We start from the raw sequence: 15,293 nt of genomic DNA on the forward strand, positions 1-15,293 counted from the left end.
TTGTAAAGCCCTTCTCGGACTACCCACCAAATTCAATACCTTCTGCTTTGGCTTGTGACCAGCAGATACATATTGAGTACCTACTCTGTACAAGGCAATATGCAAAGAGCTGGACATCTCAAGTCCTTGCTAGAGCTTAGAATCTAGTTAGGAAAGCCATTTGACAGTAGTTACAATAGCAAGGTCATGGTGCGTTAGACTGGAGCAAAGACTATCATGGAGATTTAGGGATAGGACTTTCAACTGCTGTCAGAGATTAGGGAAACTTTCCTAGGGGAGTTGCATTTGCATTAAGATTGAGGAGGAAATTTTCCAAAATTCTGAGGGCTTTGGATTTAACAGCATATAAAAGTTTAAAAGAATAACATATAAGGATGGATTGGGAATGTTACTTGTGCACTTACTCTAGAGGTATTTCTGTGGAGTAAGTTTGGAACCTGAGATGAGGCTGGACAGGTAGATATGAAGGGCTTTGTTCATTATCCAAAGGATTCTGTCTTTGCCCTGCAGTGTTCTCTAAGTGGGTTTCACAAGGTCTCAATAACAGTATGTTTATATTTTTGTTTCAGTGATAATTTTGTCATTAGTAATAATGATAATAGGAAAGTAGTGAAAATATATTCGAGGTCATTTGGCTGCCACACAATTTCAACTTCCATATTTACGTTTATTTTTAAGGTGGATTTTTAAGGTTATTTTTAAGCCAACAGAAATGTACCATTTGGAGGCTAAAGGATATGCTCCTTGAGTAGAGAACACACTAGTTATTAAAATGGCAGGAGAACTGAGTCACCCCATGATAGGTGGCAATAGGTATGACAAAGTAACTGAAATAACTGTACTGTCATGCTTAGAAAAACACTCAGTTGCAAAATGACAAATGAGTTCCAAAAAATAATGTCATTTGTCTCATTAAAGCTGTTTACCCGAGTTATATTTTTCACAATTTTTTCCTTTTTGTTTTATAGTTCTATCTATACAAGTGTTAAGGAGTTAACTAGTTTCATTAAAAGTAAACAATTTGGGGCCCTCCCTGGTGGTATAGCCAGTTAAAGCACAGCACTAAGAAGCTAAAGCCACTTCAGCATAAGTTCGATCCCTGCCCCGGAGGTGACCACATGGCGCGGCAGACCTCTCCTGACCCGCCTGCTGCTCCCCTCAGCAGTGTGCTTCATTGATCTGCCTCTTCTGCTCCCCACTCTGTCCGTGGTGAAGCTTCTCACCACCCCTGCACCTCTGGCCTATACCCCAGTTCTGTATGCATAAATAAATAAACAATTTAAGAAACATTTAAGATCTATGTAAGCACTGAATCTGTAAGGCTTTTCTATTTCTCTAAAATGTGTCTGTTCGTTACCCAAGTATAAAAAAGCGGGCCACAGACAATGAAGAGCCAGCAAAGACATCTGAGCCATCAGTGTGAACTACTTAGAGTACTTGGCAGTCAGAGAGAGGAAGAACAGCTGCACACTGGAGATGTGGCTCTCTAAGAAGACAACTACAAGAGTCCTCTATTAACGGAACCCTTTGGCTTAATCCCAGAGATTGCTCTCCAGAAAGGGCTAGAGTACTGTAGAGTGAAATGCTAACCTGAAAACAAGCTGTACTGGTTGGTACTCAAGGATCTGCCTTACCTAGCTAAAAGTTTTCTCCAAAGTTCTCCATGCATCATTTCCTAGATGATGTGATGTAATGATACCAAAATTAAATTGGAAGCAAATTCCAAGTTTACTAGTGAGCTGGCAAAGTACACAAGAGAGGCTACTGTGTAGCTGATAAAAAAAAAAAAAAAAGCCAACCACAGCAACTACCAATGCTACAGCGTATAGTTCTATAGGTTAGAGCTGAAATCTGCCTGGTCACCAAGGCCCATGTCACTGGGGCAACATCTATCCAGAGAAGGTGACTTCTAGTCTACACAAAGCCTGAAAGTTGCCAAGCTGTGGTCCTTATAGCAGGCTGTGTCTTCTGGGGGTGACAGCTTTTTCTATTTCCATGAAGGTACACTCTGATCTAGTTCTACCTTAGTCCTGCTTTCCTGACTAGATCTCATCATTCTTAACACTCATCAAGCTAGAACTCTTAATTGAATGAGGATAAAAGATCATCTTCTTTCTGAAAAATTGGTAAAACATATGACTCCTCCATAGAAAGGTTTAGTATCTAGGTCCTCAACAAACACAAAGAAATAAATGCCCCTTGCCCCCCGCCTTACCTCAGGGGCCATCCAGAATGGGGTGCCAACAGAGGTGTTTCTCCGGAGACGTGTGCTGGTGAGTTGAGCTGAGACTCCTATGAGAAAAAGGTGTGGAATTTTAGGAGGGAGCAGTGGATGCTCCTAGGCCAGAAGTTGGCAAACTTTTTCCATAAAGGGTAAGATAGTAAGTATTTTTGGCTTTGTGGGCCACATGGTCTCGATCACATGTACTTAACTGCTGGTGCTGTGTGAAAGCAGCTATGGACAACACAGAAACAAATGAGTGTGGCTATGTTTCCATATAATTTTATTTACAACAGAATGTAGTTTTCATGTCACAAAATATTCTTTTTTTTTTCCTCACCACTTAAAACATTTTTAAAACCATTCTTAGCTCACAGGTCTACAAAAACAGGAGGTAAGTCAGACTCAGCTGACCGTCTATATTTTGTTACCATTCCCTGGGCAGGAACACTTATCTTCCCATCTAAACCAGAGTTATTTTCCTAATAAACATTCCAGTCTGTATTGTTGGAAAAATGGAAGCAAAAACCAAACATCAACAACTAGGATCAACCCAAAACCTCTTCCTGTTATACTTCCAAAATATTTTGGGTGATTTCCTTCCTTAAAAAAAGTGCTTCAGGCCCTCCCTGGTGGCGCAGCGGGTTAAAGCACAGCACTGAGAATCTAAAGCCACTTCCGCATGAGTTCAATTCCCGCCTGCTCCGGAGGTGACCACATGGCGTGGCAGACCTCTCCTGGCCCGCCCGCTGCTCCCCTCAGCAGTGTACTTCGTTGATCTGCCTGTTCTGTTCCCCACTCTGTCTGTGGTGAAGCCTCTCACCGCCCCTGAGCCTCTGACCTGTACCCCAGTTCTGTATGCACAAATAAATAAATCTTTGAAAAAAAAAAAAAAAGTGCTTCAGGCCCTCCCTGGTGACGCTGCACAGCACTAAGAAGCTAAAGCCACTTCAGCATGTGTTAGAACACCATCCACCTGGGAGGTGATCTACATGGCGCGGCAGACCTCTCCTGACCTGCCCACTGCTGCCCTCAGCAGTATACTTTGACTATCTGCCTGTTCTGCTCCCCACTCTGTCTCTGGTGAATCCTCTCACCACCCCTGCACCTCTGGCCTGTACCCCAGTTCTGTATACATAAGTAAATAGATCTTTTTTAAAAAAAAAAAGTGTTTCATTTTATGTTAGAAGATTAACACGTTATAATAACATATCACTATAGACTTATAAAAAGTATTCAGATCTTTAACTTACCTAAAAGCCTGGAAACCTGACAAGAAAACTACGTTTGTCAAATGGAAAAAGAAATTAACTGATAAAACTATTATCTAGGGCTCAATGTTGAGGGTCTCATTTTACTATCATCCTAATATACTTTATCTGGCTTAGTCATCAGCGAGTATTTTTCTTTATAGTACATGGTAATGAAGTAGACATAAGGTACACTGAATTAGGAGTTAGAGGACTTGTTTTCCAATGCCTCTTCCTAATTGTATAACTTTGGGTCACCTCACACTAGGAAGGTAACTTATCTTCAAACTTCAAACTGGGGATAATGATACCCACCACATCTTACACAAGGAGTTTGTCTAAAGAGCAAATAAGAAAGCAAATGTAAAAATGATCTATAAATTATGAATTATTTTATAAATATAAGGAGTTCTTTTATGCCAAGTAGTTAATGCAGTCCTTAAGAAAACGACTGGTTGCCACTAAACCTATTAATGACCAGAAATTGGAAACCTGGCTATTTGACTCATGGACCAAGGACACACCTTTGAAAACCAGGTGTATATTTGCCCAAGTACCCATGGGTAGCACAACTGGCAGTGGTGCTAGCCACTCTTAGAAAAAAAGCCAGAAGGTGGGCCCTCCCTGGTGGCACAGCGGGTTAAAGCACAGCACGAAGAAACTAAAGCCACTTCCGCATGAGTTCGATCCCCACCTGCCCAGAGGTGATCCACCTGGCACAGCAGACCTCTCCTGTCTCGCCCACTGCCCCCCTCAGCGGTGCACCTAGTCCATCTGCCTGTTCTGCTCACTGCTCTGTCTCTGGTGAATCTTCTCAGCACCCCTGCAACTCTGGCCTGTATACCCCAGTTCTGTATGCATCAATAAATCAATAAATCCATTAGTGATGGATAATTTCTGTTTTCACCAAGTCTTCCATATAATTTTGATTTTAAAAAAACTTATAAAAACTTTTTTAATCTCTAGAAATTTCTTTTGCAGCAACTGGAAGTTCAGGAATCTTTCTACTGTAAAACTTAGGAGCCTTTACCCTCCTGCCAAATTGCAGTGCTGGTTAAGTGGGAAAATCAGCATTAATTCCTATCTGCATCTTCCTAAGCTCTCTCCCTTATAACATATTTATCATTCCCCTGGATTATGTGGAAAATACCTCTTTGATGTTTTACACACAGTATATTCATAGAGTTATACCATTCTTAATAACTATAAAGAGGAGCATAAGACTTGAACAAAGTGCTTCTCTGCTATTTTTCTTTGCTTGTCTTTGGCAAATAGATCAATACACCTAAAGTAACTTCATTTATTTTTGAGTAATTTCTTCTGAACTAATGATTTATTTAAATGTTTTAACATGAAATCCTTTCTTACCAATAAAACAATGTATATACAAAATCATCAATCTTTTCTACTGCTTCATTATCGATAAAAAGCATTTTTAAAAATACCTTTGTATTTGTTCTCATTATTTGTAATAAGCACACTGAAGTACTATTGTTAAACTCATTTAAAAAGATTGAACATGCAGTAATTTTTAAAAGGAAAACCAGATGGTTTGTTGGTTTATGAATATCAATACATGAGAGTTGTGAGGAGATATTTCCTAATTCTTTGGCCTTAAGTGATAATGTTTTTCATTTCTTCTCACACTTCCATTTCCTGATCATGCTTCCAGTTCAGCTAACCTCTCATATACAGCAATAATCACAATTACCCAAAGGACTATTTTACCTTCTGCTTACAGGGAATAAGTATGCCTAGGGCTACACAAAGTCATTTGAAAGACCAACCGGCTTTCTCTTTTCATATGCAAGAGAAGAAATGACAAAATGTAAATTATAGACAATTGCCCTGAGATGTGAAATTCTTCCCAGAAAACCAAACTTTTTCTGTCAAATTCTTCTTTTAAAACACTTTCATTTTCAATCTTTAATAAAATTGCTTCTAAAGCTGAAAATAGATTAACAAACAGCTTCTCCTAGGGTGATCCATCTGGTAGCTACCCCACCCCCCATTTTCCAGTCTGTGTTTGATGGGAAAAGCCCCCTCAGCCTATGTGGTAGTAAAGAGGGCCCAGTCTTTTGAAACTGCAGTAAATTGTTGCCCTCGGCTAAATTGCACACATCAAGAAAATAAATGACAAGCAGTCTTTACCAAAGTCAACAAGCTTAACTCCTCCTTCTGTTGTCAGAAGAATGTTATTCCCCTTGACATCACGGTGGATGATTTGGTTGTTGTGCAAATGCTGAAGGCCCTGCATGTGCACAAAATTGAGAAAGGGGGAGATTTGCAGTTGTTTTAAAACAATTATCCTATTACTAAAAGTCTAATCAAAGTCCACATTCAGCTATCTCTCCCTGCTGTTATAAATTTTGCATGTTATAAGGTGATCTCCCCATGTTAGTATGTAAACAGAGATGACAAATTGCCCCCTCCACTGTCATCCCCAACCTGATGGACATTCTTACCAAGAGGGCCCCATATAAGATGTATGAGATCATTGCTTCATCCATTCTCTGGCCGCACTGTAGCAGACTTTTGACAAGCTCAGTGACAGAGCCTCCATTGCATAGCTGCAAGAGACAGCGCCAGGCAGAAAGAGCAGAACATGTGCAAAAAGAAAAGTGAAGACATTTAGAAAAACCCACTGGTTACTGATCTAATGTAATAAAATTTGCAGATCACAAAACTCCAGCTCAGAATAATCAGAATTCAAATTTCCATTAAATTTAGGGAGGTGTGTTTGTGTGTGTGATGCATGATTTATCCCAGCTGATGATTTGAGTGAAAATGTGTGTCAAAAATTGCCAAGTGTCATAAAAATAAAAGTCATCTAGAATTTCTGAATTTCTAAATTGAAAGACAATGCACATAAGTAATCAGGATGACTTACTGGATCCTTTCACTTTACATGAATGTTGTCTTTTTTGTAATGTTTATTTTGTATATAAGATTGGAAGAGGCAAGATCGGTATCCCTAATACTTGCCAGAAAGTAAATTTTAGTCATTTCAAACCTTCCTGCCTCCAGTGCTGGCACCATGGGCATCAGAAGCCCCGTCTGCTCTTTCTAGAGTTCCATGTCAGCCTTAGTAGTAGAATTGCATGCATGGCTCTTTAACCATGTCCTATTCAACTTTCAGTAACTTCACACCCTTCTTTCTTTTTTTCCCTTGTAATTAACAACACCAAGATTGTATTTTGCATATTGCCTTTTTATGTATTAAGTTTCAGTACATAAAATTGGTATGCTTTACTTTCCCAGCAATCTAAGGGTTTTCAAAGATAATTTTTACTAACAGCAGAAGTCAATGTGCAAGTCTGGGTTTACTACTTGCCATCTTTAATCAAGGTTCTTGCTGCTCTCCTGCCTGCCTGTGGCTATGCAGGTGGCTCTCTTTTTCTCCTTTTCCTAGTAAACCTATTCTTTTAAAAGGAAAAAAAAGGGGGGGGGGTTTAACTGATGTGAGAAGAGTATGTAAATACCTTGAAATTGTATGCAGTATGTTCTATATACTGCATTTCCTGCTGAGAAAATTCAATTTTCATCAGCTTCCATGAGCCACCTTCATTATTAAAAAGGTTAAAACTCTGCTTCTGATTTAGGTTTGTTTCTCTTGGAACTTTGCAATTGAGAGTTAACTAGTAAACAGTAGAGGGGCCTCCGGGTTGTGACTGCTTGAGCCAACTGACTTTTCCTAAATAAGGAAACTTGAGGGAGCATAGATTAGCACCTTTCTGAAAAAGAAGACAACTCTTTGTCTAAATAATAATACATGAGAATCCATTCAACTTTAATTAGAACATTTACAATATTTTAATAAAGGGAGAACAGAAGCTTTTGATGCATATATTTATCCCTGCTACCTAAGTGGCAGATAATTTACACACACACACCAACAGTCAAGAGACCTAGAACGTAACTTGCCCATGTTTTTACCATTTAAGTTGTTCATAAGCAAGAGTATGATTAAAAAATCTAACATCAATTTAGGAAACTTTACAATCTTTAAAACTAGGATAAAATTACTTTATTTGGGAATAATTTATGAGGGACCCTATGAACAGTAAAAACTACCAAATATCATGACCCCATGAGTTCAGAATTACAGGAAATGACCTTGGAATCCACACTCTACAATTGTCAGGCATAACAGGTACCTCATCATTGATAGCTCTGATGGTTAGTTATAAAGCTAAATACCAAGGAAATGCCTCCCCACGTTTCCACATTGCTTTGATTCCAACCATGTCCTACATGACTTTGAAAGGGAAAATTACATTTAGTGTTCAAGATAATAACCTCTTGAGCAATGAATGCATTTTCAGTGCCATGATTCATGGATAATTCTCTCAGGACTTCCCAACTAGATCCTATATTTTAAAGACTAAAAATTACAAAATTGACCACAGAATCAAATGACCACCAAGGTCAAAAGTATCAAATGAGTTAAGGAATGGCCTCATTCCATAAGAAGAGCCCTTCTGGTTCTGGTGGAAGAGGATAAACAGCTTGAAAGACCAAGAAACTCCCTCCTGGGGGTTCTGTATAAGGGGAAAATGTAATTGAGAAACTACAGTTTCTCCTGAAACTGAATTTCCCATTTGGGGAAATTCTCCCATCAGGCAAAGGATCCTCAAGCAAACAAAGACGTGCTTGTGCCAGGTGGAAAAGGCAACAGGGATTGGCGAGGCTGACCAAGTCTGGCACTGTTGTTCCCTGTGGACTGTTGTTACTTCCAGGAGGCTCAAAACTGTATGTTCTCTTTGTGCACAGGGTCTGAATGAGAGAACCAGGGAGAGTAGGGACCTCATAATATGAGGGATTATCAGAGACCAGGCATTAGAATATACCAACACAGAGCACAAAGGATTTGGGGGATAACCGCACTGTACAGAGGCACCAGCCGACTGCCATGACTTTACATTAGTATCTCTTGCACATGGCACCCAGAGGGGAGTAAAGGGGAGAAAGGAAATAGAAAAGGAAAGCAGAGACCCAAACAAAACTGAATCCCAACCCAAATGACCCAACATTGAAATGGACTCCAAATACTAGGATTTAACCCTCCTGCAAAAACACTTAGTTGGACTAAATTTAATAGAATGAGTTAAAATCAACTGCCTCTTTAGGCAGGGTAGGGGGTCAAGAACAAAGGTCACTAAAGAGAGTTACACTTTTATTATCAAGTCTCTGATGTCCAGTTTATTACCCATTATTCAGTCATGAACCTGTAACACTCCAGGCCTCAAAGAACTGAACAGCAGTAATGCACACATAAGCAGTTAAGAGTGTGGTATGTGCAAACAGGGGTGTGCCTAAGGGGGCAGAGTGGCATCTCAGTAGGAATGCTGAACTCTGCTGAGGGAGAAGTGAACAAAGGACTATCTGGGGACTCTTCCCAGGGAATATAGTATTTATTAGTTTGAAGGGCAAATCAGTTATGGCAGGCAGACAAGGAACACTGTATGCAAAGGAAAGAATATTATGGGAAGGGTGTCTGTGTGCACCATGTGTGTTATAATTCTGAGTACTCTGCTACTGTTGGAATAGTGTGCCAGGACCCCAAGCAAGGAAAGTAGGAAAGGAAAGTGGAGAATAGCTATGACAAGTATGCCCTGCTAAGGAGTCACATGTATATTAAATTACAGTATTCTGTTAGATATTAGGATGAAAGCTATAAGCAGATTTTAAGTGGGAGTTCTCTGTTCAGATTTTCATTCTGAAAAGAACTTGGGCAGCAGAATGGAGGGTAAACATGAAAGGACAATTCTGGGTGCTGGACTATTAGAAGGTATTGAGGCAATCAATCAAAAATTGATCAAAAATCAAGAATCATGATAAACAGTCAGACACAGATGTGGGGGTCTTTTCTACAATAAAAGAAAGACAAATTTCTAACCTACTTAATGTGGAAAATGACTAAGGGATCCTACAAGAATAAGGAAATTCTGATTAAAGTTCTTTGATCCTTGAAAGCCAACACAATAATAGGAATGCAAGACATACTTAAACCTTCCTCAGCCACTCTTCAGCCTGGCTCCCATCTCAGGGAGGCATAGGCTTTATTGAATTGTTTAAGTGCACTACTGAAATTCTACCTAAAGAAAATTTAAATTAAATGTTGGTGATGATCCAAAGTAACTCAACCTTGGAATTTTTTTCTGAAGCCTCATTTAAAACTCTCCCTGCCCTATGTCTTATGTAGTCATTTCTGTAACAGGAGCCTATTTAACTCAATTTATAAACTATCTTCATAGCTCTAGAACCAGTAACGTTCTAAGGGTAGCCATTTTGTCAGCAGAATCAAAACTGAGCTATAAATTTAAAACAAAAAAAAGGATCTTGGTACCTTTTGTTCACTAAATGTCAGTTTGAGAGCTATCTCATCCTGTGATTCACAGAAACATATAATTAAATTGCTCAGGACATCTCCAGAGGCATTTTTTCTGTGAAGCTGATAAGCCTATGACCAAGGTTTGAAAGGGCAGTCGTAGGATGGAGAGAAGGCTTTATAAAACAAGGGAATCAGGTACTGACAATTACCTACCCAGAGTAACTGTTCACCAGAAGAGACAACATTTTAAAGCATAACAAGGAATTATATTTAAATACATCAAATAAAATAATCCCCTGAGAGTTATAAGACTGCAACCAGGCCTCCTCTTCAACCCCTGCAGGTTGACAGACACAGCCCTTTATTCCTGCCTCATCCTCCTGCCATCAGATTTAAAATATGGGTGTCTCCATCCCTACACTCTTCTTTATGCCCTCAGCATTCAGGAAGTGGAGCAGCAGGATGCATCTAGACTATAATGAATATTTTTTCTCCAAACAAAAAAAAAGAGAAATCATTTACATCTCACATACACTTTCCAAAATATCACTGAATATTAATTAAATCACAGTAAGTACACTTACTTTGATGGCCATCATTACAAGTAATATAATGTTCATTGCTCAATAAGCCATCAACTTTCCTCTGTGTTCCTAAAGAATAGCCCATGCAATGCAATCACCACACAAGGCTCCAACTTTCAAATAGATTTTATACTGCACTGAGAATTAAGAGAAGCTTTTTAGTGCCCTCCATCCTGTGTCCTTTATCTTTCAAGGATGTTAGGCTCTACAAAAAGGCAAAAAAAGCAAAAGTATGTTTATTGCTGCTTTATTTACAATTGGAAAAACATGGAAGCAGCCCAAATGCCCAAAAGTAGATGACTGGATTAGAAAGATGTGGTACATATATACAATGGAATATTACTCAGCAACCAAAAAAGAGAAACACATGTCTTTTGCAGCAACTTGGATGGAGCTGGAAAAGATCATGCTTAGTGAGATAAGCCAGAAAGAGAAAGAAAAATACCAGATGGTTTCACTCATAGCAGGAGTATAATGGACCAGGCGAGAAAATAACAAAAATAATGAACAACCATAGACCAGAGACATTCTGTGGGGGTGGAGTGGGGAATGGGATCAAAAACGGGGGGGGGGAGGGAGGGAAATGCACGGGACTATGGTGGTGGCACAGGGGTGATTTGGTGATGGGAAACCCGTGGGGATTACAATTGAGATGAAAAAAAAAATGTGCAAAATGATGTAAAAATAAACTTAAAAAAAAAAAGCAAAAGTAGAGGATTGTAAACATTACTCTTGAAGAGGAAGCACCATGTTAGACATTGCCCATTTCTCAGTTGGGAAAATTGTGTTTATTTTCCTGATGCCAGGTAAAATCACTGGTTTGCACCTATAAGAATGAAAATTATGTCATTTGTAACCACAGGGTTCCAGTTCCAGTCAGAGTGGTGAGATATAACACAAGAATTAGTGGATCACGAGATTCCCCTGCCAGGCTCAGTCTCTCCAGGGCAGGTACCTCTGAGCAGAAGAAGGGTGAGCAGAAGAAGGGTGAGCAGAAGAAGGGTGAGCAGAAGGGTGAGCAGGGTTCCCATTCCTCAGTTCATTACTCCCTCTTCCTTTTAATGAATATGTAGAAAACATGTAGGTAGGCAACACACTGTTGCATTTCCACACTCTCCCTTTCCCCACTCCCAAGTGTACTATACCTTCCTCTGGACCCTGCACCCCAGTGACTCTCATTCTAGTCCCCTGCCAGGCCCCACTATCTGAGTCAGGGCTCGCTGGTCCTCTCTGGACAATCCCAGGTTGCAGACCAGAGCCCTGTTATGATCCCAACTTGCTAATGCGATAAACTTGATTCATATCAAAGAATATGAAGTCTTTCTGGGGCATTAAATAAAAGAAAACCTATAAAGGTGTTTCCTCCACATCTCCTTTCCAAAGTCCCAGTGTAGATATTGAACTTGCACATAAATCTCTAGGGAGGGAAAATAGATTTTTTAAAAATTGATTCAGATTTTTAAAAATATGGCATATTCTTGTTTACAATCTTTATTTACTCATATACAAATGCCAAACTTTCTTTTAAGTTGATACATGATTTACACTGAAATTAATAATCTATCTGCTAAAGATTTCATAAGAGAAAAAAGTTCATTCTTGAGTACATAATACTTTTTCCAAGTATTGTGTGTGCTTTTTTTCAGTATTTGTGGTTTTATGAAAGGTCTAATTTCTTATATTTCATTTAAATGAGATATAACAGGACAGATTTTTTTCAAACTTGACATTAATCTGGAATAGAATGTATTCACACATTTCCCAAAGCATTATTGTGGTGAGTATTTTCTCCTCATATCTTTCTAATATAAAAGGTGTCTATCATGAAAGAGTGTCTTGGCTTGCTTGCCTCTAACAATTAGTAATGAATTTCAGAAATGACATTTTTATTTGCTTTTGTTTTCAGAGTTAGGGTGATTTAAGAGGGCTATTTATAACATTTTTCTGTTCTTATAATTGCCCCAATACCTTACTGTTCCTTTCATCTCATTCAGCAAGGAAAGAGGAAATACAACATAATATTTAAACTCAATATATAGAATAAGGATTATATTCAACAGGATAATATTAAACTGCATAATTTTATTGTTTGAGTTGCCTAACGCATTTTTTAAAAAGCCGAAGAGGTAGCAAAATGGTCAGGGTACTGTGTGGAACATCATGATCTTCCAGCTGTGAGTGTGTGTGTGTGTAATGGGTAAGTTCTGACTCGCATGTCCATGTTATCAGGAGCTACTGCCATCCCAGCAAGAGAGCCACATCTGTTCCTGGACAAACAGCAGTATTCCATGGGAGAAAGGCACTTAGCACCACATTTAAGTGTGGTTCCCCTTCCAGGCATCTCATGTAATTTATTTTGTAACTGTAGGTACATCACTTTTTCTGGGCCTCTATCCCTCACCTGAACACTAATTCAGGTCCCTGCCAGTTCTAGGAGAATAGGAATTCCTGTGTATGTAAGATTTTTGGAGACACTGGACAAAGTAACCATCCAGCACAGATGGCTTATTCTGGAACAGAAAAGACTGATGACATCCAACTCCCAGACCACCAAATTTGACATAAGCCAAAACAACATCCAAAAGGCAATAATGATAATCTTGATAAAATTTCAACCTGCATGAAATTATTAACATTTGTTTTGTGACCCAATATGTGATTAATAGAGAATGTCCCATGTCCTTGGAAAGAATGTGTATTCAACTTTGGGGGGATGCAGTGCCCTAACCTTCTAGTGAGCCCATATTGTTTCTTTGTTTAAAGCTATCGTGTCCTCATTTGTCTTGCTGACCTGTCTGTTGATGACAATGGGGTGATTAAGTTGCCAGCCACTGATGTTTGTCCCCTGCTTTCAGACATTGTATGAAATTACTCACATATTTTGAGGCTCTTTAATTTGATGAACACATATTGATGCATGTCCTGTCTTCCTGACTGGAGCTTAGGTGTGTTTCTTACAGCAGAAAGTTGGATTCTGTTTTCTGATCCAAATAGCCATTCTGTGCCTTTTGATTAGTTAGTTCAGTTCTTTTATATCTAGGGTGACTGTTGATTTATGTGGGTTTGTTACTTCTAATTTGTCCTTCGTATTCTAACTATATCTTTGTTCACTCTATTGCTGTTTTGACATAAGCTATGCAACTTCTATTGACTGACAAATTCCAGATAGAAAAGGAAAGCTCTGAAAAATCAGAATTTCCATTGCTAACTTATGTTATGACCTCCCTTTTTTGCATTATAATATCAAAAATATTCTAGCAACATCAGTTTGCAACTGGGTTGCCTTTGCTTCAAATTGGCTACCTATCCTGGGCAAAGTATTAGCTGAGCAGTCCCAGGGCAGGAAATTCCTTTGTCTGGAGACAAACGGCAAGCTCCTGGAGAGATAAGACCCTAGAAGCATCAAGACTCCTGGGAAGCTTCCTTGGTCTTTTGAAACAAAAAGTGAATCTTAGATAACTCCTAAGGCATGAGGACCCATGGACAATTTCCTAACATTATTGACACAGGTTTTGTTTAATGCATAACTATGTGACTTCCTCTTAATTTACCCTTTTCTTAAACAATCACTAGCTACTCTCTGCTATTCTTAATTAACCTTTCCCTAAAGCAAACACTAGCTTATTCTTTGCTAGCCTTAAGTTAGGCATTAGCTTTTCTTTAGACTATCACTGATGACTTTGCTAACACAATTTATTCCTTCCCTAGGTCTCCTAAATTCTTTGCTAACAGCTCATCCTTTCCCAGACCTCCTATCCTTTAAAGTCATAGTTAAACATCCATATACATGAAAGTTATCACAAAGATGTATAGTATAGTATGCCATAAAGTGTCAGGAAGAGGATGCATTGTTTCTCTCTTCCTTTAGAACTTTTTATCCTGATTTCTTATTAACTTACCTGATGCATTATTGTAACTAACTCTTGCTAAACAGTATAAATAAAGAACTGAAAAAAGATGAGCAGGAAGACTTGCACCCAACTCCAACTCCCATGTCTTCCTCACATCTGCTCCCCTTTCCCCTTTCTAGGAACCTCCTCTTGCAGATGCCACTCCCACCTGAAGGCCCTGCCTTCTGACAGCCCGTGATAGGGGCCAGTCCCCGACAGTTTCTCTTTGATTTAGATATGTAAGCTCCTTTCAACATTTCTTGGAGAATAGCTGTAGCATTTGAAAATCCATCATCTCCTGTTTGTCTGAAAAGGCCTTTATTTAAGGAGAGACTTGTAGAATAAAATATTCTTAGCCAACAGTTCTTGATCAAGTGTTTTGATCACATAATTCTATTCTCTCCTGCCTATCTATCCCTAGTGTTTCCTCAGAGAAGTCAGATCTAAGCCTATTAGGGATCCCTTTACAAGTTTTCTGCTTCTTCTCTCTAGCAAGATTTAACAGTCTCCCTTTGCCTTAAACACTGGGAGGTTTTACCATGTGTCTTGGTGTTTTCTCATTACTTTTAAGTAGCTGGGTATTCTTTTAGCCTCACTGACTTGGATATTTGTTCTTTCTCCAGGTTTGGGAGATGTTCCTCCATTGTTTGTTCATTATCCTCTTTGAGATCACTGATTCAAGCTTCCCCTATGTCTTTTCTACTTTGTTTTCTCCAGAAATTTTTATCTCCTGTATTAGTCTTTCTACAAACCTTCATTTTCTATCTTCTGTTCATTAATTTTCTCTTAGGACATTTGTTTCTTAGTTTTCTAGTATATCTTTGCTCAACATTTTTTTTTTCTATGTCATTGACTTTCTGTATCATGGCAATTCTGAACCCTGTTTCTGTAAGAAAGTATTTTCCAAGACTTTCTTGTTGGCTTCTGGAGATTTGTTGTCTCTTTGTAGTGAAATATGCCCTTAAGGGTCAAGGTGGTTTTTGTAGAATTTTTTTCATCTCCCCATTTTCTAGT

The 15,293-nt window shown here is 38.9% G+C and overlaps 1 protein-coding gene across 1 annotated transcript in view; it reads right to left on the reverse strand.

The window, feature by feature from the left end:
• MYO3B (myosin IIIB) overlaps positions 1-15,293 on the reverse strand; it is a 354,102-nt gene that overhangs the window by 328,680 nt on the left and 10,129 nt on the right. Inside the window, exons 4-6 of the mRNA XM_012725499.1 lie at positions 5,937-6,041; positions 5,623-5,722; positions 2,216-2,292 (exon numbers count right to left, since the gene is read on the reverse strand). Of these exons, the coding sequence (XP_012580953.1) occupies positions 2,216-2,292; positions 5,623-5,722; positions 5,937-6,041 (282 nt within the window). The remainder of the gene's footprint in view (positions 1-2,215; positions 2,293-5,622; positions 5,723-5,936; positions 6,042-15,293) is intronic.

The sequence above is a fragment of the Condylura cristata genome, unplaced genomic scaffold, assembly GCF_000260355.1.
Source record: "Condylura cristata isolate star-nosed mole 26May11 unplaced genomic scaffold, ConCri1.0 scaffold00002, whole genome shotgun sequence".
Classification (NCBI taxonomy): domain Eukaryota; kingdom Metazoa; phylum Chordata; class Mammalia; order Eulipotyphla; family Talpidae; genus Condylura; species Condylura cristata.